The sequence below is a fragment of the Lodderomyces beijingensis genome, assembly GCF_963989305.1.
Source record: "Lodderomyces beijingensis strain CBS 14171 genome assembly, chromosome: 3".
NCBI lineage: Eukaryota > Fungi > Ascomycota > Pichiomycetes > Serinales > Debaryomycetaceae > Lodderomyces > Lodderomyces beijingensis.
This window is the reverse complement of record NC_089972.1, coordinates 1735705-1758608: the sequence shown is the minus strand read 5'-3', so window position 1 is coordinate 1758608 and position 22904 is coordinate 1735705. Positions and strand designations below refer to the sequence as shown.

The 22904-nt window shown below is 46.0% G+C and overlaps 12 protein-coding genes across 12 annotated transcripts; 6 read left to right on the top strand and 6 right to left on the bottom strand. All coding sequences in view use genetic code 12, as the record gives it.

Annotated features, from left to right (window-relative positions):
* Positions 1 to 22: 22 nt before the first annotated feature.
* On the bottom strand, positions 23 to 577 carry LODBEIA_P28440 (uncharacterized protein; the record flags this gene model as incomplete). The annotated part of the gene is made up of 1 exon (XM_066972888.1): positions 23 to 577. The coding sequence occupies one exon, from the start codon at positions 575 to 577 to the stop codon at positions 23 to 25; it is 555 nt and encodes a 184-aa protein (XP_066829782.1).
* Positions 578 to 873: 296 nt separating this feature from the next.
* LODBEIA_P28430 (40S ribosomal protein uS8) lies at positions 874 to 1550 on the bottom strand (the record flags this gene model as incomplete). Its single annotated transcript, XM_066972887.1, has 2 exons — positions 874 to 1133; positions 1418 to 1550. The coding sequence occupies 2 exons, from the start codon at positions 1548 to 1550 to the stop codon at positions 874 to 876; spliced, it is 393 nt and encodes a 130-aa protein (XP_066829781.1).
* A 622-nt stretch (positions 1551 to 2172) lies between these two features.
* On the top strand, positions 2173 to 5739 carry LODBEIA_P28420 (uncharacterized protein; the record flags this gene model as incomplete). The annotated part of the gene is made up of 1 exon (XM_066972886.1): positions 2173 to 5739. The coding sequence occupies one exon, from the start codon at positions 2173 to 2175 to the stop codon at positions 5737 to 5739; it is 3567 nt and encodes a 1188-aa protein (XP_066829780.1).
* Positions 5740 to 5753: 14 nt separating this feature from the next.
* Positions 5754 to 6455, bottom strand: LODBEIA_P28410 (uncharacterized protein; the record flags this gene model as incomplete). The annotated part of the gene is made up of 1 exon (XM_066972885.1): positions 5754 to 6455. One exon carries the CDS (start codon positions 6453 to 6455, stop codon positions 5754 to 5756), a length of 702 nt encoding a protein of 233 aa, XP_066829779.1.
* A 419-nt stretch (positions 6456 to 6874) lies between these two features.
* LODBEIA_P28400 (mitochondrial 54S ribosomal protein mL41) lies at positions 6875 to 7366 on the bottom strand (the record flags this gene model as incomplete). The annotated part of the gene is made up of 1 exon (XM_066972884.1): positions 6875 to 7366. One exon carries the CDS (start codon positions 7364 to 7366, stop codon positions 6875 to 6877), a length of 492 nt encoding a protein of 163 aa, XP_066829778.1.
* An 853-nt stretch (positions 7367 to 8219) lies between these two features.
* Positions 8220 to 8459, top strand: LODBEIA_P28390 (uncharacterized protein; the record flags this gene model as incomplete). Its single annotated transcript, XM_066972882.1, has 1 exon — positions 8220 to 8459. One exon carries the CDS (start codon positions 8220 to 8222, stop codon positions 8457 to 8459), a length of 240 nt encoding a protein of 79 aa, XP_066829777.1.
* A 228-nt stretch (positions 8460 to 8687) lies between these two features.
* On the bottom strand, positions 8688 to 9764 carry LODBEIA_P28380 (uncharacterized protein; the record flags this gene model as incomplete). Its single annotated transcript, XM_066972881.1, has 1 exon — positions 8688 to 9764. One exon carries the CDS (start codon positions 9762 to 9764, stop codon positions 8688 to 8690), a length of 1077 nt encoding a protein of 358 aa, XP_066829776.1.
* Positions 9765 to 11855: 2091 nt separating this feature from the next.
* Positions 11856 to 15191, top strand: LODBEIA_P28370 (uncharacterized protein; the record flags this gene model as incomplete). Its single annotated transcript, XM_066972880.1, has 1 exon — positions 11856 to 15191. The coding sequence occupies one exon, from the start codon at positions 11856 to 11858 to the stop codon at positions 15189 to 15191; it is 3336 nt and encodes a 1111-aa protein (XP_066829775.1).
* A 212-nt stretch (positions 15192 to 15403) lies between these two features.
* On the top strand, positions 15404 to 16681 carry LODBEIA_P28360 (uncharacterized protein; the record flags this gene model as incomplete). The annotated part of the gene is made up of 1 exon (XM_066972879.1): positions 15404 to 16681. The coding sequence occupies one exon, from the start codon at positions 15404 to 15406 to the stop codon at positions 16679 to 16681; it is 1278 nt and encodes a 425-aa protein (XP_066829774.1).
* Positions 16682 to 17474: 793 nt separating this feature from the next.
* On the top strand, positions 17475 to 19100 carry LODBEIA_P28350 (uncharacterized protein; the record flags this gene model as incomplete). Its single annotated transcript, XM_066972878.1, has 1 exon — positions 17475 to 19100. One exon carries the CDS (start codon positions 17475 to 17477, stop codon positions 19098 to 19100), a length of 1626 nt encoding a protein of 541 aa, XP_066829773.1.
* Positions 19101 to 19343: 243 nt separating this feature from the next.
* Positions 19344 to 20306, top strand: LODBEIA_P28340 (uncharacterized protein; the record flags this gene model as incomplete). The annotated part of the gene is made up of 1 exon (XM_066972877.1): positions 19344 to 20306. One exon carries the CDS (start codon positions 19344 to 19346, stop codon positions 20304 to 20306), a length of 963 nt encoding a protein of 320 aa, XP_066829772.1.
* Positions 20307 to 20418: 112 nt separating this feature from the next.
* On the bottom strand, positions 20419 to 22185 carry LODBEIA_P28330 (uncharacterized protein; the record flags this gene model as incomplete). The annotated part of the gene is made up of 1 exon (XM_066972876.1): positions 20419 to 22185. One exon carries the CDS (start codon positions 22183 to 22185, stop codon positions 20419 to 20421), a length of 1767 nt encoding a protein of 588 aa, XP_066829771.1.
* Between the last annotated feature and the right edge of the window lie 719 nt (positions 22186 to 22904).

Genomic DNA, 22904 nt, shown 5'->3' with positions numbered 1-22904 from the left:
AAATACACAGGCAAGTAGATATCTACTCTTCCGACTCAAAAGTGTTGTCAATCCATCTCAACTTGAAAAACCCACGAATACCATCATTCATCGAATTAGCGGCAACAATCTTGCCCGTGATTAGCCCCATCGGTAGTATACCATACGACCTAGAGTCCAACGAATGACATAGATTGTCTCCAGTGCACCACACGTGCCCCTCGGGGATCTCAATGAACTTGTTGAAACCATCATTTTGAGTCGCTTCCGAAGCAGAATTGGTGAGTTCAGAAGATGAGGAAGGGTCCACGAGCACAACGTCGCCGGGCATGCCCGTGATTCGCTTGCAGATGCGATGCGTAGGATCACTCGGTTTCATGGCCACGATGCAGTCGCCCATCTCTAGACCTCTGCCAAGCTTGTATTTCTTGAGGGCGTGGACGTAGTCGTGCTGGTTCTGCACGGTGGGGAGCATCGACTCGCCTCGCGTTTCGGTGAATTCGTAAACGTTTTCGTGTACTATGTGAGCTAGGCATCCTGCTCGTAGTGTCCATGTTAGAGTTGAGAAGATGAACCTTAGGCTTTCTGGTGCGGGCATTTGAGATGGAAATGGCGTGTGGCGTGTGTAGCTGTGTAGCTGTGTAGCTGTGCAAGTGTGTGGTGAGCGGTTTCTGATTGCAAGATCTCCGCTACTACTACTACTACTGCTACTGCTGCTGCTGGTCCTCTACAGCATTTTCACGCGATCCAAGATTTACAAGGACCAAACACATCGAAGAGCCTATAAAGTAAACTTCAGAGGCGATATAAAAAAATGACAGATGAACAATGAAAACTTTTTAAAATTACTACTGTACACAATTACTCCAACCCTCCAAAGAAATTAGAAATTTTTTAATAGACGAATCCCAAAATTTTACCAGAAACGTGTTTTCTTCTGGCTTCCTCGTGGTCCATTATACCAGCGGAAGTGGTCAATATCACGTAACCAAACTGTCTAGCAGGAAGCAAGTTATCAGTCCATCTCTCAATGTCACCAATCTTGACGTTGAATCTAGGAGAAATGACACCGCATTTGTTCAATCTACCATTCAATTGCACCACAATCTTACCTGATCTGTGGTCATCAATGTACTCAAATTCACCAATGTATCCTTTTGAAAATTGTTAGTATTCAAGTTCAATGAAACATTGGAATGTCAAGGAACAGTAAACGGTCAAAACCAAATAAACAAAAAGAATCAAATAAAAAAAATTCTTTATGCAAGTAGTCACCGTGTAAGAAGCAGTTCCCAGTTATTCTTCCGAATACTTAAAAGACAGAAAGGGACTGAACACCGATCAATCCATCCAGTTATCAATTCGGATCTTCTTTTTCTTCATGAAAGAAAAAAAAGCGCAAAAAAAAATCAAAGACGTAGGAAGCAAGAAAACATACCGTGCTTTTGCATCACCGTCAAAAATCTGATGATGACTTTTGATGATGGTCTGATTAAAACTTGGCGTTTACCGGTTTTTTCAGCGTTGTTGATGGCGTTTAAAGCGTCTGCTAATACGGAGGTTCTGGTCATTCTGAGTGAAAAACAGAAACGGTTAGTATCAAATAGGTTGAGTTTTTGAAAAAGCAACATGAGTGTCCAATCAAAAAAGTTGGAGTCAGGGCTTGGGGGACAAGACGGCAAGGTGTTATCTGTCTCCTAGAGTTGTTCAAGTTGAAATGAAACATCTCTAGTGCTCACAACATCGATGTGAGTAAAGTATAAAGCACACCATTCAAGTTGTTTGCTTGTTTCCGAGCCAAAACCAACTTGAAATCTGTCCTGTCACTGAAGACACAATAATTCAAACCGTCCTGCAAAAACTCGTATTTGTTTGATCCACATGAAGTTGGTTTTCAATCAGTAATAGTAGTACTAGTAGTAGCGATAAGCAACATGAGCCTACATACTTTTATTGTCTAGTCTATTTGCACTCAAGATATTGGGAAATGAAAGATGATAAATGGTGGTGGTTAAAGAGGGCTGAAAAATTTTCCTGCAAAAAATTGCTTCTTCCAAAGAGAGCCAGGATTGTAATCTTGTACACGCACAAGATGCACAGACTATGTGGTTGTGGTTATCGATTTAGCAATCACCACCCCCAACACTTACCTCCTTCACTTCCCTTGTACATCGGACTTGGCAAGATGAAATCATGAGCGATCCAAGAGGAAATTCTGTCTACAATGGAGAGAAAATCTGCTCTAGTCAGTTGTTTGAACTGGTCAAACCCGTGTGCATTGAGTTGTCGCGAGAGACATTGAACCCGTCGCAGTCTAATGAGTCCAAAATAGTGTCCTTGTTAACAGCCATAGAGACCCAAATGGATACTCTCTATCGAGAGTACCTTCGGCGAAGCAGTCTCTTTAAGCTTTCGCCTGGCGTCGCCGATTATGTTTTCTTCCCAATTTCAAACTTGCTCAAGCAGCCTCTGCTAAGTGCCCCGGCTACTCAACATGTCTTGGGCATTATCGCCTTCCTTGCGCAACACTGCTGGAGCTTTGACGTGAACGAGAGCTTGTTTGACCAATTGCTTCCGTTGGTGTTGTTCTTGACGGGCGGTGATATGAAAAAGGAACCCTACACGATTGCTAAAGAGCTGCTCCAGTTTCAATCGACAGCCCTTGCTGCACTCTCCAACCTTATCTCGCCGTTGGACAAGGCTTACTTCAGCTCGGGGAAGAGGCTACATTACCTAAGCAATGCCATGCTTTTGGCGTTTAGCGTCATCAAGTCCACTAGCGCGGGTGTCCAGGAAGGCATACAAGTGTTGGGAGACGCGTTCAAGTTGGTGACTGTGTGTTTGAAAGTGCTATCAACGTCGCAAAAGGCGATGGTGGTGCCGGGATTGATGTCGACAATTACCCACTTTGCCACTAGTAACTCGGGGCATAATTACAAACTCCAAGTGCAAGTTTTGCATATTTTAACCGAGGTGGTGAGGTCTTCATTCAACGATAAGGAGTTGGGTGCCGAGCTCGTTGTTCCTGACCAAGAACAAAGCTTGAGCGACTTGAATGAGAGTGTCGATTGGGACGACGATGAGAAAACTGTTGACGAGCTGATTGGTGAGTTTACCATTGTCGAGAAAGATGAGCGCACAACTTTGTGGCTAAGGGCCACTTCGAAGCAACTCAAGATCATGTTGGTGCTTTTTTTTAAATCCGTGATTCTCAGCACCAAGAATAGAGATCGATTGAAATCGAAACCCGAGGTGTTTGACTCGGTTGTGCATTTTATTACTGAGGTTCTAACCAACTGCTTTGTGACCTTGTACAGCGAAGTGACTCCAATGTTGTTGGACATTGGGTCGATATTGATTTACGCTTCTTCCTTCGATGAGCAGGATACTATTCCTAAAATCAACCATTTGGTGTCGTTGATGAAAGAATCATTGGGGACTGGCCAATCCAGCGAATTGGAGTCAAATTCGAAATCGAAATTGAAATCAAAGGCATACTATGATATAGTCCGATTCAAGCTTTCTAGTTTGATTGACAACAAGTTGAGCTTGGTCATATTCTCTACTGATGAGGAAAAAATTGAAATAAACATAACAGCAATCAAATTACACTTCAAAATGTTGATGGAGCTTTCCATCGTGCAGGACCCGGAATTCGCGGAACTATCCAATTTGAAAAAAAAGTGTCTCCTGCTATTGATTCAATTTTCCATTGACCATATCAAATTTGAGAATTCCAAAAAAAAGCCCCCAAAGTTCACGACTGGAGAAAGCTTGCAGGTGCTGCTGTCGGACCTGAATCAGTTGGATGGTATTGAGTTGCCAGGCCATATCCATGCTGGCAGTGTGAAAAAAGTGGAAACACTGCGATTGCGAGAGGAAAATAGTTCCTACTTGCACGGTCTTCAACTCATCTCACGCCGGTGGGATAACCCAATTTTTGACGTTGAAGAAAAAAGCACCCAGGTACCAATTGACTTTAAATCCAGATTTCTCGAGAAAACCCTTCTGCATCTAGTTGAGTTTCTCTCGGACTTGAAAGATGGATCGGGCTCGCTACTGTTGCTTGAAAGCATATTTGAAGAATCTTTGCTGGAGGAAATCTTGTCGAATGGCGTTGCATTGTGGTTTGCCAGCACTTATGCCGGTAAAATTTTTCAAGAGAACAAGTTTCTTGATCTGTCGGAGTTTTTGGATCTCGGAGGAGACGATGCTATGGACGATGTATCGAATGAAGTAACCGAAAGCGCTTATTTGATCTTGATGAAAGCCGAGGAACTTTTGGCTGACAGTGCCAACAGGGAGACGGAGGACACAAGAGCAACCAGCACCTTTAACGCCACCACTACCACTGATCTAGCATATGTGTCGGCGCTACATGGAATTGGCTCAGTTGTGGGTTGTCTTCTGCTTGACCGGTTCAGAACTGACGTCCTTATGGACCACCTCTTGCCCATATTACAGGCACTAACTTTGACGAATAGGCCGCAGATCCAATTGCTGGCGCAAAGTACGTTAAAGAGGATCCTTGATACTTACTATGGTGGCTCCATGGCCAGGATGATTGTAGATAATCTGGACTATCTAATTGACGCCATCAGTTTACAAATGGCAGTCGCGAGCAACTTGACCCCCTCGTTGCCCGGTATCTTGATGATCATCATCAAGGTTGCCGGTATTCAGCTTTTGGAGGCAAATCAGTTGACCGATATTCTTTCCGATATCTTTGTCATTTTGGATTCTTATCACCATTACAATCGTCTTGCGGAGAGTTTATTCATTGTCTTTGAAGTGCTCGTCGAGCAAATACAGAAGCTGTACATTGTTCAAGAAGGCGCAAGAATTCAAGACTTGAGAAACAACGACTCGCAGTTTCATCCGTGGGGGATGACAAACAAGGAGCAGTTGGCGGCGTTTATTGAAAACATGAAGGTGGACCCCTACACCGAGTACGACACCAACACAGAATACTTTACGAGAAAAGGGGACAAGCCGTTTTCTGAAATGGCCGACTCGGATGATGACGACGCAGAAGAAGATGAAGACCAGGAAATGAACGATGCTGCGCCGGAAAAAGAAGAGTGGACGTCGCCAATTCCCAAATCTACATACGAAGTCTTGAAGCGAATCTTCAACTATGGAATGACGCTAGTCTCGCAGCCGTCGTACTCTTTGAAATCACAAATTTTGAAAACGCTTAGGTCTGTCTATCCGTTGCTTTGCACGGACTACAAGCGTGTGCTTCCCATTGTCACCGTGCATTGGCCCACGTTAATTGCGCTATCGACAGGATCGGACTCACTTACAATGACACCTATTGTCACCGAACATTTCCCAAGAGAAAAAATCCTTGTAACTGTTGAAACGTTGGCTTTTCTCACAGAAATTTTAAACCAGGACAGCACACGCAAGGAATATTTCTTCAGTAGAAAGTTTATGGAGACGGTGGATTTCATCTTGAAGCACTCGCCGTTGGCAAAAGCAACGCAGAGACAGAACAAGTCCGCCAAAGACAAAGACAGCGACAGCAGAGCCCTTGCAGTAAGCGAGAACGCCATCTACATGTTTCGAATGTATCCACAACTCAAAACCCTGCTCATCACTTTTCTCGTCACAGGGGTACAGAATTACGGCAAAACTGTACCGGATATGACGCGGTACAACGTGATCAAACTATGCTATTCATTGCTGATCCCAACAACATTGCATCTATCAAGAGACACCTTGTGTATTATCGAAGTACTTAGAAGATCGTGCTAGTGCTAGTGCTAGCGCTAATGCATAACTGTATCCAGATTCTCGTCTCCTGTAGAAACAATGTCACTAAACGCAGGTCTCCTCGGTTCGGGAGTCGAGCTTTGGAAATTTAGTATCTGCTGCCCCTTGGGCAATATAGGCTGTGGTTTCTCTGGAGCGGCTCTCGCGGCAGCAACCTTGGCCTTGGTTTGCTCCGTCCGAGTCTTTTTCAGCGGGTCGACCATATTGATCAGTTTCTTCTGGATCAACTCGCCAATGGGCTGCGTTCGCGGAACGGTATCAGTCAAGAAAGTCAACGCGTCGTGACTGCTCACGGCATTAGCGAAATCCTTGTACTGTATCTTTTTCCGCTTATCCATCTTGGCGAGCAAGCTGGCTTGTTCAACGAGATACTGAACAAAGAGCTCCGTGGCCAAACCCGCTGAGTAAACTGCGCTCAGGCTGGCTCCCGTGTACTCTGTATCCATCTTGAAGATTCGTTTGATTTTCGATAGGGGTAGCGACATTTGCTGTTGTTGCTGTTCTTCTTCCTCTGCGTCTGGCTCTGCTTCTTCTTCTTCGTCTAGTTCTGGTTCTCCACCGTCGTTGTCATTATTGTCGTCTGCATTTGCGTGTTTTTGTTTCTGCTCGTCCGTTTCGACGTCTACTGCGGGGGAATGCGTTGCCGACTCTGTGGCCGGGACATCTTCCTCGATCTCAATGGGTATGCTTTCAACCATGTTGCGATGTGTTTAGTGGAGGCTAATGGATGTAAGTGAGGGTGGAAAACACATGGAAATATAGAACGAAAAAAAAAAACGACTACGCTCGCGGACGTGTTTGCGAGGCGCGTGGGGGTTCTCGTAGGCGGAGATTCAAGGTTGACACTTTCCCCCCCCCCCCCTCCGCTTAACCAAGGACATTTTCCAGAAAGACATTATCCAGTTTCATCAAGTCGGAATCAGCCAGGCTGGGAATTTCGGTATCGCAAGTGGCACTGTTGACGTTACAGCTACACTATGCCTCCTGGAGTCTTGCTCCATTATCTCCACATTTCAATTACTTTGTTTTCTTTTTTTTTTTTTCATTAAGCTCTATTTACAACAGACAAACCCGGCATTCATTAATTTACCACAAATGAAAGAAACGACGCTACAGCTTAGCTCAGTTCTTCCTTTACCAATGCCTCCTTGGCCAAGTTGGGATTCACAATCTTGTGAACATACCCCATTTCTTCCCAGTCCAATTCCTTCTCACTTGAGCCATTCTCAACAAAGTTGATCGCGTTATGCAAAGCCAACACGGGGCTCTTGAAAGAATCCTGATACCCCTCGGTAGTCTGCTTGAACATGGGAGAGTTGGGCGACACGAGTGGTTTCAACTGGCTCGAGTTCAAATTCGCTGGCACAACATATGTCCTGACTTTATCCCAGTTGACATGGTATCTACCCCGGCTGTCCAAACTACCAATACCCGAGGATCTTGTGCCCTTGTAGTAGTTCTTGTTGCCCTGTTTCGTCGTCAACGGATGTCTTTTCGAGCCTGATTTGAGCTGACCGTAGAATATGGTTCCGTCCCTGTATGTTTTCCATGGTCTCCTTAGTAACGACTGTGTTGTTGCTTGGAAACTGAGAACCTGCGAGGCTTTCATTGCCACTTGTTTTTCTTGTTGGTGGTGGTGGTTGCAAACGGTTGATTTGTTGCAATTATCGTGGTGGTTGGTGATGTCAAATTTTTTTTTTTTTTCGTTTCTATACCGGAGTCGGTTGGTAGCGACGCTGGTGAGAATTGGGCCCACTGGGAATATCTGAGAAACATCTGACGGCCAGAGCAATTGCTGTAGAAAGAAAGAAGGAAACGAAAGAGCAGCAAAAGAGGTGTGGAAAGGGCACAGAGCAATGGAGTCTGGTTGAAGAGGATACCGTCTAAAAATAATCTAGAACCCTTAATTGAGCATTGTGTGTGTCTCTCGATCCCCTTCCCCCTTGCTATCAAGTGGTCAGCGTTGATGCGGGGACTTGATTGCTAGTGTTTCTCAAAGGTTCAGGCACATTGAGCCTCGTCAAAGCCAAATGCCTCTACGATAAGACCCTCTGCTCGGTGTTGTCTCTGTCTCGGTGACAATGTTCCTCGCTTGATAGCAATTCAAACCCGTTTCTAAAGCTCCCTCCTCGTCGGTGCTCGGTGCTTGCGGATCTCAAGAACAGACTTCTTAATTCTTAGTGTCCGCAACCTCTCGAGTCCCCTTATTGTTCACGGGATCGCCACTCTCTCATAAAAAAAAACAAAGCCGTCCCCTGCCCCCTCCACATTCATCACAAGCATCACAGGCAAGATAAGCAATCATAGCTCAAAACACCCACCACGTCATATAAAAAATGGGCTAAAATTTTTTGCAACTGCAAAAAAGCTCAATTGCAAGACTAATTTTCCTTCTCTTCCTCTTCCTCTTCCTTCTTCGTCTTCTCGTTTTGAGCCAGTCGTACCAAGAAAAGGAACCAACGATGTCATCTATTCCTGAAAACCCAAGAGACACCAGCTTCTTCAAGCCTCAGCACGGCTACAATGACATCCAATACAAGACCGAAAAGTACTCGGACAAGCCTACTCCAATCGTGATGCCCAAGCAAAACAAAGCAACTGAGTTTCTATCTGATCATACCGACAAGGAACATATGAAGGGGTATGCTAAACTGGGAGGTAAGAGGTTGTTCAACACGTTGATTGGATTCGTATGCCATTGATGAAAGAAACAACAGAAAAAAGAGGAAGCGGTTTTAATTTTTCAAAAAAAAGGACAAGGTTATGGGTTTCTATTACAATCAACCTTGGCGCCAAATGCGAGTGCTGGTGACGATGACGGCGGTGATGATGGTGATGGATGGTGATGAATTTTTGGAATGCAGATTGAGTCGTCGATTAGAATGTATCTACTACTAATAAATAATCAAAGAAAAAATATTTCATCGCAATCAGAATTTCGGACGGCTCGTTACTTCAGAGTCGATGATCTTGACCAATTCCCGAGCAACGCCATAGCTTCCTTGATACCCTCCGCCTCCAGCCCCATATGCATGCACCAACCATTTCTTCTTCTTGTCCACTTCAACGCGGAACCCGTCTTCTCTAAACGGTCTAAATCCAACATTGACCCTGACAACCTCCACTTGTTTCGGGTTCTTCTTGTATCTTGGATCGACAATTTCAGGGGCATACTTCATTGCCCGCCTGATGAGTCTTGCAGTCAAGTCCTTATCTTCTTTGGGGTCCTTGTCGCCAGCGCGAAAACACCCGCCAATAATCGTGCCCCCTTCAACGCGAGGCATCATGTACAAGATCTCGTCGTCCAAGCCGGGGAACCCCGACACCAGAATCATGTCCTTGATGTTGTTCTTGACAAGTAGAGTCTGCCCCTTCACGGGGAAATTGAATTTTTTATCTTCAACTCCTTTCAACGACGAAGCACGCAATCCACCGGCGTTGATCACGTAGTCGGCTTTTTTCCCCACGGCAGTGAGGTTTCTAGCCTCGCCAATATCGGCAATCAACGGGATCCTAGCAATCACATTGCCCAATTCCTTGTTCTGCTGCACCAAGAATTTCAAGTAGGTGGGCACGGAAATCACTACCCCTGTGTAGGAGTTGGCAAATGCAATATCGGGTTTGCTCGGCTCGACTACTTTGAAATCGTCAACAAAGTTTCTGTACCATGGCAAAAACTCCAGCATCTTGCCCTTGGCTTTAGCCACGGCATAGTTGGTGTAGTATGAGACAGTGTTGACCTTCCACACGCCTGCTCTTGGATCCGTCTCGGCTAGCTGTATGAATTTCTTATAAGCCGGCTTGTCAAATTCTTGTAGTCTCCTATCTTCCAGAGTTGCAAACGAGGCCCAATTGGCGCCGGCGTAGGGGGAGGTATAAGATTGATCAATGTCTCCAGGCAAGTGGTGTCCCACAATTGTGATTTGGAAACCAGGGTTGGATTTTTTCAACTCAATGGCCGTTGTAAGACCAATCACTCCGGCCCCTAAAACAACTATTTGAGTCATGGCCTGAACCTAGTATAATTTTCTTTTTGAGAGGAATTTATTCAAGCAAATGTTGGGGTGGTTTGGGCAATCAATTTATCCGCGCCATTTCCAGTACTGTGGTTGGTGGTATCAAACTCCGTCGATAACGCGGGGGAGGGCCCCTGGTGGAAAAAAATTACAAGGTAGCGACAGTTTGGTTTTTTTTGCGTGCAATTACCGAAAAGCGAGAGTCAGGTGACTCGGCTTGATCGTGATTGCATTGCGTTGACCCCCGCCTCCGCCTCAAGCTGTGCTTTTGGCAATGTCTGTCATGAACACAATCTGTGACTGAAGCTAGATTTTTTTCCAAACTAATGAATCAAGAAGGGTATAAGAAAGAAATAAAAAAAAGAATCGGAAATGATCCGGGGAGGCGGGGGCTGCGAGGGGAAGACGTTGGGAAGACGTTGGGAAGACGTTGGGAAGTCGGTTTTCTGTTGTTAGATAATCTGCCTGGCTCGTACGCACCGAAAGAGTCTTTTCAGCAAGCCATCTTATTTGTGTCGCGAGACAGATTAAGAATAAGAACAAGCTTCAACCGTTTAGATGACAGACGAAACAAAACCCTAACCTTCTTTGATGAAGATCAAAGCCTCTTTGACTCGATGATGTCAGAAGTCTAATCGGCCAGGAGATGCAAGCCAGATCTACTTACACTTTTGCATTGATTTGTATAGATTTTGTATTCTTTTTTTTTTAGCAGACGCTGCTCTATGAGACGCGTGTTCCCTCTTTTAAAGACGCCGATGAGGTGCCTGGGAGGTGCCGGGCCTGGGTGCCTGGGACCTGGGGCTGGAGCTAGCTTCCACGTCCAAATCCGAACAAGAGTCAACTGGAACTCGTGTGGACTAGACCTTCTGAGCGAGCTGTACGTACCTTGTAATCAATCTTTTGAAAGTCAAGACCACAGCCACTTTTGATTTCGGGCCAGTTCACCAGCACCAAAGGTATTTTTTTCTTCCCGATTACACTAAATCTAACCTGTAAGTAGAACTACAGGTCAGTTCTCTTTTTAGACTCCATGTATCCCGCCGAAATCCACAAGTTTAGTGTAGCAGTGGTGGGTGGTGCTGGTTGGTTTTGGTTTGTGGAAAGAAAATATGTGCAAGATCTCAGCGATGCAGGTTGACGTATGTTGTGTTCCACAAAAGCACTCGTAAAAAAAAGCGAGACTGCTGCACTTTTGGGAGCAAAACACAAAATCTCAAGATTCCCGTCCTGGCTTTTTTTTTTTAGGGAAAATTGGGGGGAAAGGAAGATAGAAAGATGGAGAGCAACCCCTTTTTGAGAAGTTGAGCCAAGCAGGCATTGTGTTTAGTGATACTATAGTACTTCTTTAGCCAAGTTGATCTAAACGCAGCCCACCGGTAGTTGGCGTGAATGTCTAAAGTGCCTTTGGTAGGGGGGTTTTTTCACTTGGTGTTGATGGAGAATGAACGAGGACGTGAACATGAACTTGAACGTTAACCTGTACCTGAGCATAAATGTGAAGGTGAACACGAGCAAGAACACGAGCATGAGCGCTTTCATTGTAAACAAAACAATAAACATAACTCTGGCCCAGCATCAAAAGATCCTCTAGAAAAGATATCATAAGTTACTTGCTTGCAAAAAAATATTGATTCAGCTAGATTGCTGTTTAGTGTAATAAATTCTTTGCAGATAAACATTTTTGCAATCAACTTGTTATGATTTTTTTTTGGCGGCATCAAAAGTTGTTCTGTAACTTTGACCCGCCAGAAAACAACACATCGAGCTATAAAATATCAAGCATGTCCAGCTTCATTGCAAGATAAAAGTTCCTGTTCATCTTCTTGCTCTTCTTTTCTCCAATCTATTCCAAAAAAATCTAACCAAGTCAATCGTTTTACCACTGCCATTCTTTTTTTTTTTTGCTCAATTCACAATCCAACTTTGCCACATTCGTTTACTATATTCGTCCGATCCTTTAATTCTCCTTTTTCATTCCATTCCTTCGTTCTAGTTTAGACCCCAAAGCAAAAACAACTGCCTGTTTTCAATTTTTTTTTCGCAGCCATGAATTTCAAGTTTTTGCTAGCTTCCATACTTATGGCAGCTCCTGCGTTTGCAGATGAACAGATACATGAACCAGAAATAACCACAGTAACCAAGACTGACTATGTGAGTAGCCCGTGTTTGAAGGGACTCGTGGATGACCTTTTACCCAACAATCCAAAGGGATTGACCACTGGTATACCCATCGTCTTTGTTCATGCACCAAAATCAGTGGCTGGTCAACCAGTAGAACAGCTGATTACCAGCGATTCCTACACCCAAATACAAGCCCACACCAGTTACGCAACTGTCTCTCCCCAGAAAGCAGAAACGCATGTCGTCGCTGCTTGTGAGACTATAATTTCAACATACACCACTCGAATTGTGCAGACAGTTAGGTGCTCAAGCAATGTCTGCCAAACTTCAACCATCACTTCCCTCGTTCCAACGGTTTACACTTCAACTGGATTGACAACTTTCGCCACCACTAGCGCTGGCTCTACTGGCGCTGGCTCTACTGCCAGCCGCTCCTCGTCGGCACAAAGCAATGGCAATGGCAATAGCGGTGGCAACAACAGTGCTCTGGTTGCTGCTGGCGCAGCTTCTTTATCAACCACATCTGTCGAGATCGCGGTGACCACAACTTCCACCGTCTTTACCGCCACCACCGAGTTATCAAGCACCTATGAGCCATCGGCTACGTTAGAGCCAATCACATCGAGATCTGCTCCCGTGACATCACAATCGGTTGTTTCCGAAAGCCAATCAGTCACCATTGACGTTTCCACCATCACAAACGATGTCACCATCTCAACGTCCGCTGCTCAAACAACGACAACAACAACAACAACTCCTCTGCTGGAGTCATCCGAGGCAGAATGGTCCTCGTCTGCCGCTGCGGGAGCAGCTAGCTTTCCATCGTCAGAAGCGACCACAGTCTTGTCCACTGTGGTCTTGACCTCGTCTTCCTTGGTGCCATACACCAACTCCTCGACCTACTACAGCACTACTTTACTGACTTTGACCACAGTCATCGTACTGACAGAGTCGGGTGGTGACTCTGATTTTGTTGAGGAATCAAGCTTTGAATCCCACTCGGAAACAGCTAGTGAATCGTCAAGCGCCGAGCCCATAAGCTCTGAATCAACAACAACATCTGCAGAAGCAACATCTGCCGAGCCCTCCGAATCCGCTGAAAGTGAAGAGCCAACAGAGACAGCAGAGCCCGAGATTTGCTATTCAGGAGACCTTTTCGCTCCAATTAGCAACGCGGCACCACCCTCGGTGTTCCCAAGAGACCAGCTTCCCTTGGCCATTCCAGCTGGCGTCAACAACAAAGGCGTGCCAATTCAAACCAACAAATACTACGCCAACTTGTTCTTGGGCACCCAAGACATGATGGTGTACACTTACCCATATGCTGTGTACTGGAGCAAACGCTCATACTATGGTTTCGCTGTGCAACACACCGACCCAGCTCAAAGGGTGTTTGGTTCTCAATACACAAACAATCAAGGCGTTGCCTCGTACTATTTTAATCCAACAAACAACGGTGAAATCATCTTTTCCGCCACGACATTTGGCCAAGATTCCGTGCACATGGGAGTCACTGACATGACTGAGATGGCGGTAAAAGTCACCTTGTCATCCACGGCCAACGACGAAATCAACAATGTGGAAATTCCATTGGTTCAAGGTATGGGTTTTGCCACTGCTATCTACAACGGTAACATGGTTTTGAAGTTGAACTCATTGTACAGCTTCAAAGCTTTGGTCTTGGAAGATTCAGATGCACTCCCCTCGAATGTATTGAAATACAGGGTCACTTTGTATAACGACGTCCAATGGCTAGTTTACATTACCTTGCCAAGCGAAGACTCGGATTTCGAATTGAGCTCGCCAGATGCAACTGTGATCCAGGCTTCCAAATCAATTGATGGGTTGATTGTCCAAGTGGCCATTGCTCCCGAAGGAGGAGACGGCGACCAATACTATGATGCTGCTGCAGGTATGTATGCCACAGACGCGTCATTGCAAGGTTCCGTCATTTGTTCTTCATCCGCTTCTTACCAATTCGTTTACAGCACCTCAGGTACATCCACCAGTGGCAACCCGCTCATATTTGCCTTGCCACACCATCTCGAAACAATCACTGGAGCTGGTGCCACCGGCATCAAAGTCTCTTCGCAGACCAAGGGTGAAATGACTGGATTCTTGACTAAGACCTTGTCATTCACCGAATCCATCGACAAAAACATCCACTTCTTGCCCTACATTGAGGGTCTGCCAGAGCTCTCGTACACGGTTGAACAATTGGCATTGTTGGCCACCTCGGCCAATGATGAACTTTCTGTGGACATCGCTTCCACGGTAAAGAACATGAACTCCAACTACTTTTCCGGAAAAGTGATTGACAAGTACGCCCAGATCTTGTTGGTGGTTGATGAAATCATCCGAGACGAAGCTGTCACCAACTCCACTTTAGCTCAAATGAAGGATGCTTTTGAAACTTTCTTGAACAACCAGCAATATTATCCATTAATGTATGACACCAAATTTGGAGGCGTTACTTCAACTGCTGCCCAGAATGGTGACGATGGAGCCGATTATGGTAGTGCCTACTACAACGACCACCACTTCCACTATGGTTATTTCGTCCACGCTGCGGCAGTCGTTGGAAAGATTGACAAGAAGTTAGGTGGTACCTGGGCTCAGGACAACAAGGACTGGGTCGAGTCGTTGATCAGAGACGTGGCCAATCCATCAAGAAGCGACGTCTACTTCCCCGTCTCGAGAATGTTCTCCTGGTACGATGGCCACAGTTGGGCAGCCGGTGTTTACCCAAGTAACGACGGTAAGAACCAGGAATCAAGTTCCGAAGACATCCATTTCGCCTATGGTATGAAGTTGTGGGGTAACGTGGTCGAAGACTATGCCATGGAGGCCAGAGGCGGTCTCATGTTATCCATCATGAAGCGTGCGTTCAACTTGTACTTTTACTACAAATCCGACAACCCCGTGCAGCCAGCAGAAATCTTGCCCAACAAGGTGAGTGGTATCTTTTTCGAAAACAAAGTTGATTACACAACTTATTTCGGCTCCCCCGATCAGCACCCGGAATACGTTCACGGTATCCACATGCTCCCCATCACAGCTGCCAGTTCCTCAGTCAGAATCCCTTCGTATGTCCAAGAAGAGTGGGACGAGCAGATCTCGACATTCATCGATAACGTCAACAGTGGATGGACGGGTATCCTCAGATTGAACCAAGCCCTTATAAACCCTCAAGAGGCCTATGAATTTTTCAGTTCGAGCAACTGGTCAAACAATTACTTGGACAACGGCCAGAGTAGGACATGGTCCTTGGCCTTCTCTGGCGCCTTTTCTTAAAATCTATTGTATTATTAGTAATGATTAATATATGTCGTCGTTGTATTCATACCCATATTCATAGCTTTCCCTCTTGCAACATAAACTGTGGGTGTCGCAGTATTGGAACAACCCAAAAAAAAAATAACGAAGGTGAAAGCCACCGGGCGAAGTTTTTAGAAAGGTCGACCAATCTGTCACCGACCGAAACACCACCACCCCCACCTCCAGAGATGTTCTCATTTGCAAAGAAACTAGTCGACAGGCTTGAAGGCCACGCAACCCAGGCCACCGCCGATGACCAATACTTCAAGAATGCAACCCAAATAAACAATAGAGGCTACGGACTCCGCGTGCTCAATGTTGTACCACACTCTGTAGCTCACGAAAAAGGTATTGAATCGTGGTTCGACTACATTATCAAGATCAACAACCACGAATTGCCCATGCTCCATGCATTGTCAGCGTATGCATACACGATAAACGACGACGGCTCCATCAGTTACGGGGGCGGAATCACATCTGAACAAGCAGCCGCGGTGAACGTCGAGCTACTCAACAAGGAGTTGACCACTCTCGCGCAACACCAGCAAGAACTAGTTCTCGACGTTTGGAACGCCAAAGGAGGCGTGGTGAGGCAAGTAAGTGTTCAATTGGAGTTGGAGGACACGTTGAAACTGATTGGGCTCACGGTCGAATCCCAGCATCTCAGCACGGCAACCTATGTCTGGCGGATTCTCAACACACATCCAGGCTCGCCTGCTTTCCGCTCGCAGTTGGTGCCCTATTCCGATTTTATCATTGGCTGCGACTCGGCCTTCCCCACTGACTCTGCCAAGGGGCTCTTGCTTCACAGAGGAGAGTCGATCTTGTCACAAACGGTACTGAGCTACTACAACCATCATTTTGCACATCTGGGCGAAGACAATGTTCCAATCACCCTATTTGTCTACAACCACGACTATGATATCTTGCGTCCGGTGACAGTGAACTTGTCGCGTAATTGGGGCACGGGCCATAACCGAGGCATCTTGGGATGTGATGTCGGGTACGGGTTGATGCACCGGATCCCCGAAGTAATTGGCAAGTTTGACGACAACAGCGTGATTGATGATGTACTCTTTGTCAGCGAGAAGAACATTGAGTACCAGTTTGACCAACAGCCGCAAGAATCACTCACGACAGCTCCACCGCCATTGGGAGCTTCAAATGTACTTTCAGCGCAGCAGCAGCAGCAGCAGCAGCAGCAATCGTTACCACCGCCACCACAAGCACCGCCAGTTATGGGCTCTTCCTCTTCCCCCTCCTCCTCCGCAGCTACACCTCACAAAGCAGCAAGGAAGAAGAAGCATGTTGCCGCGCTTGCAGATGACGGCTTGAACGATTACATGAATGAGGAATTGGAAAAGTCAAAGAAAATAGACAACAGCACGAAGCCGAAAACAAGCGGCGACGCGTCGCTTTCTCCTCCTCCTCCTCCTCCTCCGCCACCGCCTTCAAAAAGCAGCTGAAATATAGGACATACTGTAAACTACAAGAAATGTATAAAAAATAAATGATATCTTTAATCACAGCCAACCAGTACAGCGCGCGTATAAATGTGGCTGAAAGAAATAAAGAAAAGGCTCCAAGGGAAGCGCACTTGGAAAAAAAAAAAAATCTGCCTCAAGCCAGGTTTGAACTAGCGACCTTCCCGTAACGTTCGCACTTAACAAGATACGAGCGGGATGCAATAATACCACTATGCTATTGAGGCAGCTATGTGGCAAAAGCTTGGTTTACTTTGTATTGGATACGCAAATTTAATCACGTTTATCATCTCTTTTTTTTATGGATATCAAGAGTAAATTTCAATTTTGAAACGTGGTGGAAATGGTGTTTTCATAGTTGGCAGGTTAGTTTTGGTTGTCGTATGCTTTGTCTGTTCTTTTTTTTTAGTTGATTTTTGGCAGATTTCAGTTGTCCAAAAATTTTCTTGCAAAAAATGGTTGAAAGACAGATGCAACCTTTTTTTCAGGAATAGTTTGATAAATCCGTAATCGCTAAATCTCGAATCTCAAGTATATTCCACAACCACAGCAACTGCAACAGCGAAAGAAATCCTGTAGAGTTGGGTGGTCTTGAGGTTATTGCTTTGTATTCTGTTTGTTGTTGAAACGCTTGACTCATTTGCAGCCACACACAGCAAAAAAAAATGAAATAGATTAAATTGAGATAAGATCACGAGTTTATAAAGACGCAGCTCCAGATTTGTAACAGATTCAGGGAAGATTGACCCCACTATTATCAATAAAGACCACCGCCATGGCTCAAGGTTCGTTCTGGGAGCAGATGAGAGGGTTTCCAACACAGCAATTAACATTGTTATGCTTGATCCGACTAGGCGAGCCCATGGTGTTCACGTCGATCTTCTCCTACATCTTCTTTATGATCCGGGACTTTGGCATTGCCAAAACGACAGCTGAGATTGCAACTTATGCCGGGTACTTGCTGGCGACATTTGCGATTTTCCAGTTTCTATTCTGCTTGCAATATGCCCACGCCTCTACCAAGTTCGGCAGGAAACCCGTGTTGTTGTTTGGAGTCATCGGGACCGCGGTGTCGACTTTGGTATTTGGATTCTCGCGCAATTTCACCATGGCTATGGTAGCTAGGTCGATGATGGGTGCATTGAACGGGAACATCAGCGTGCTTCGAGTTGCCATTGGCGAAGTTGCCACGCAAAAGAAACATCAAAATATTGCGTTTTCGGCACTTGCGGTGATGTGGGGGGTGGGGTCGATTATTGGGCCGTTGATTGGTAGTTCGCGGTTGTTCACAAGACCCAAGACACAAATGGCCGCGGGGAATGAATCTGGGTATGATGCGTTTGTTGAGCTGTACCCATATGCCATGTCGAATATAGTTCTCGCGGGTTATTTGCTTTTTAGTTTCATTTTGGCGTTTTTATTTCTTGAAGAGACGGCGCCTGAGTTTAACAAGAGAAGAGATTACGGATTGGAGATTGGAGACTTTCTTTTGAAGAAAATGGGATATAAAGTTCAAAGTCGCCATGGATACCGAGAAGTCGATGAAGCCGAACGTGAAGTGTTTGTTCGTGAAGATCAGATATATGAAGCTGTGGAAGAAGAAGAAGAAGAAGAAGAAGTTGAAAGTGAGTTGTTGTCGCGCAGGTTTGGCGACGCAGCTCGTCGGCGCTACTCTTCGGAACCGCTCGGACTCGGACCAGTGATTTCGTCAGATTCAAGATCCATCGTGTCCGCAAACGCCAGATCGTCATTCACCAAGGAAATTTTGACTACTCCCGTGGTACAAACTGTGCTTTCAAACTTCTTATTCTGTTTCCACACCGTGCTTTACTCGGAGTTTTTCCCCGTTCTCCTCGCTAGTCCTTTGGCTTCCGAGAAAATCCATTTCCCATTTACATTAGTTGGAGGGTTCGGATGGGAGACAGACGATATAGGCCACCTATTATCGTCGACGGGTATAGTAGGCACAATCGCTGTGGTGGTACTTTTCCCCATTTTGGACCACCATTTGAAAACATCCACCATCTTGATCCTTTCATTTTTGTTGATGCCAGTGGTGTACGCGTCGATCCCCTATATTATGTTCACGGGCCAATGGTCGACTTTTTGGCTCTACTTTGCCAGTTTGACAAATACGATCTTGGCCTCGGTGGGATTCCCCGTGAGCATGATTCTCATCCACCGCGCGTCGCCTGAAAAGCATAGAGCGTTGATCAATGGCGCCAGTATAAGCCTCAACTCGCTCGCAAGAGGCATAAGTCCGATTCTTTTTGGGTATTTTATGACCTGGTGCAACGAAAAGGAATTGGGAGGCGTGCCTTGGCTTGTGTTGGGGTTGCTTGCCCTGGTATGTTTGCTACAATCGTTTGCAATGAAGGACTACGACGAGGAAGAGCAATGATTTCCCCCACTCAATGAGCAGACTTTCTTTCACTACCTATTTTCTATGGTAGAGTTTTAAAAATGATAGATTTCTAGATTGATTCCATTCAAGAGTTATTTTTTTTTTGAAGAAATTGTAGATGTTATCGGCCGTAACAGATGAGATTCGCGACGTTTTAACCTCCACCCCACCATTGATATCACCATCACTCAACATCCATATCCTGCTTCCGCCCCCCCCCCCCCCCCTCACCGGCTAACTATGATCCTCACAACGCTAGGAATGTTTATAATAGACAGCAACGAATACATCCTGCCGCCAAAGCCGCCGGAAACTGACATAATAGGCGGCGCAGGAACATACGCCATAATAGGCGCACGCATAATCTCACCCACCCCCGCAATAAGCTCGCAAATATCAGGGATAATAGACAAGGGAACAGACTTTCCTCCCCGTATCCAACACGAGATCGAGTCCTGGCAAACTGGGATCCATTTCCGCGCAAACCTCAATCGCAAGACCACGAGAGGAATCAATACTTACCGTGATGGGATCCGCTCGTTCCGGTACGCTACTCCGAAACTCCGCGTGGAAGTCGAGGATATCTCACGTTACGGTCTCGACGTGAGCAGCAGATGCTTCCATTTGATATGCTCAATTGCGCGGTGCCACTCCATCATCACCGAGATCCAGCGCGTCAACCCCGATGCTGTTTTCGTGTATGAGCCGTTGCCCGATGACTGCCTCGTGGAAAACTACCCCCACCTAAAATCGGTGTTGCTGAAAGTGGATGTCTTCACGCCCAATTTAGATGAAGCGAGATCGTTAGTCGGCGACCACGAAGCGCAATTGAGCTTGAGTGAACTAAGCTCCAAATTCACCCAGCATCAGAAGTTGGATAGATCTGCAACCGTGATTCGCTGCGGCGCTGCGGGATGCCACGTCGAGACTACGAACCTAAGTCGATCTTTCCCCGCGTACCATCAGGACCAGTCGCGCGTGGTTGACGTCACGGGAGGCGGCAACTCCTTCTGTGGCGGCTTCATCATGGGGTGGTATCTTAGCGGCGGAGATTGGATGCGCGCGGCTGTGTGTGGGAATATCAGCAGTGGGTGCATCATTGAAAAGCTTGGGGTGCCCCTCGTGCAAGGCGACAAGTACAACGGACTTACCCTCGAGGAAAGGTTGGATATATACTATAACGCCAATCCCGAGCTTCGTTAACGGTCAAATACAGTTTAAATTTTAAAAGACTCTTTTTTTTTCGTTAAATAAATATAGACTGAAGGAAAAAGAAATTGAATGAATGAATGAACTAACTAGATATATAATCTAGTTAGTGGCTTGTAGTATCCCCGATGCTTAGTTCATCCAGCATGATTTTAGAGGCTACGCTGGGCGGAACGTTGTCTTCATGGTATAAGCTTCTCATCAACTCCTTTTCGTCGGTCCATCTTCTCATCTTCTTACCGTAAATGTACAAGGGGATGGCGAATAAGCTGACAAAGAGCTGGATTCCTCCATAGGTAACATACGCGTCCTTATAACCTTGTCTATCGGCGTACCTGTTGTTGAATAGTGAAAAACAGAAACCAAGAAAGTTTTTAAGGAAATTGAACGAGACCAACATCTCAGCAGCAAACATCTTGTACGAGTCCACGGCAAAAGTGATTGCTGTTGTCGATGCCATCGATGATCCGAATGCCATGCATCCAAAGAATAAAACTGGCGCGATCCAGGGGTCCTGCTCCGTAGACGACCATCCGTATCCCATGAGTCCAATCGTGATGAATAGAGTCGAGGGGATAATCATCACGAGTCTAAATTCTGGTTCGTAGATGCCCCTGTTTTTCGAAACCAAGAACCGACTCAACCTATCGGAAATGAGGCCACATGAAAGGGATCCCAAGATACCACCAACAAAGGGGGAGATGTAGAATAAACCCACCGTTTGTTGGTTGTATCCATAAGGAGGGTGTCTGAAAATCTCGGAAATGGTTTCTGAAATGACAATAAGCCAAACAACAGCCAATGCATAAGTGAATGAGCCAAATAAAACGTGAGGATAGCTGTATAGTACAAATGGCCGCAATGCAACCATCCACCAGCTATCCTTGGTGAATCGTCCTTGCCATATCCTCATGTTGTATAGCCACGAGTTTTTCTTGTGTTCCACAACTTTGGTGGGTTCAGTGATAACAACCGGTTTCTCGTTGTTTATCTTGCCTTTGCTGCTGCTGCTGCGCGACGATTCAATCGATGAGGATAAACTTTGAATTTCATTCAAGTTACCCTGGGAGGGTCTATGCAATGCAAACGCGTTGGGTCTTTGACTAGGTGGATGATAGGAAGCAACATTTTGCGCCGCATGCGTTTCCTCGAGAGATCTCTTGGATGGAGTAGGGGTGCGGTCCCAGAAGGTGTCCGGAACAAACAAGATAATCAGGATGAGGGTTGCTCCCAAGAAGATGGCCAAGATCCAGAACAACCAATGTCTATCCAAATATTGGAAAACCAAGCCTGAAAGCAACGGTATGATATTCTTCCCCCCCAACATCAACATCGTATAAAGTCCAACACGATAGGCTCTTTCATGGGCAAAATAAATCTCGGCAATGGTTGAGCTGGGGAGACATTCAGTTGGCGAAGCTCCGATTCCCGTGACAACACGGGCCCCCATCAAGCTGCCAAAGCTTTTGGATGCACCGCCCCATATAGCACCCATCATAAAGATAAAAGTGCCTCCCACGTAAACCAACCGTTTGCCAAACAAAACCGCCGTGGGGCTAGCTATAACCGAGCCACACCCGAGCGACAACATGAACCCACCAACAAGATACGAAATGGTGGTTAAGGGTTTATCAAACTCAACGACCAAAGTGTTCATACCAGCGGCCAACAACGGCGACATACCGCCGCCCAAAAAACTGGCAAAGCCGATAATCAATAAACACAAGTCTCGTTTCCACATGGACCAGTTCAAGGGATCATTCGGCGAGTCGTGCGGCTGTGGATTGAGAATCACGCCCGTTGCCGATCTTTTCATGGTGGAGTTTACGTCTCCGCCGCCATTGTCCTCGTCGTCCTCGTCATCATCGAGCATGATGATAGTTCCTGTGACCTCTTTAACATTTGTCTGTTTTATTCCGAGACGCCAACGCAGACGATGTGGATTCAGTCGTGCTGCTGCGGCCAGCTCACTAGACATAATGTGTGTGGAAAAGAAAAGTCAATACCAGCTTGACGAGGCTGTAGCTATGCCTCGGAGAAGAAGTGAAAAAGACGGAGTATTAACCGGGGAGACTGAGAAAATGGGCTGACGTGGGGCTGATGGGGGTTTTATATCTCCTGTTACGCACTCCAGACTATTGTTTAGTTGGCAACTACCCGATGTAACAACCCTGGCCTTTTCTACGTTGCAAAAAATTATTGTTGACATCATGTCGTGCAACTTCCTCCTACCCGGCTTATCAACTGGGTGGCTCGCGAGGCGGTGCGTGTCGTGTCGTGTCTTGTTTAAATACGACACCCCCTCGTGACACGTTTCTCGTATACAAGGGACTCACTGTTGTCTGTTTTAACGTGGCTTACAGATACACCATCTGGTGTGCTTTGTGAGAGTCTTTTCTTTCTTTGTCTTTCTCACCCCACTGCATTGCTCTGTGCTCTATGCCTTTCTTCTCCATTTCAACTGAGGACAACTTTTGGCTTGTGGGGGGGGGGGGGGAAATGCTTAGAGAATTTGACTTTAAGCTTCATCGATGACATCACACACTCTGACACTCTGAAACGCTCAACTCTCGGCTCCAAGTCGCGTCGAGG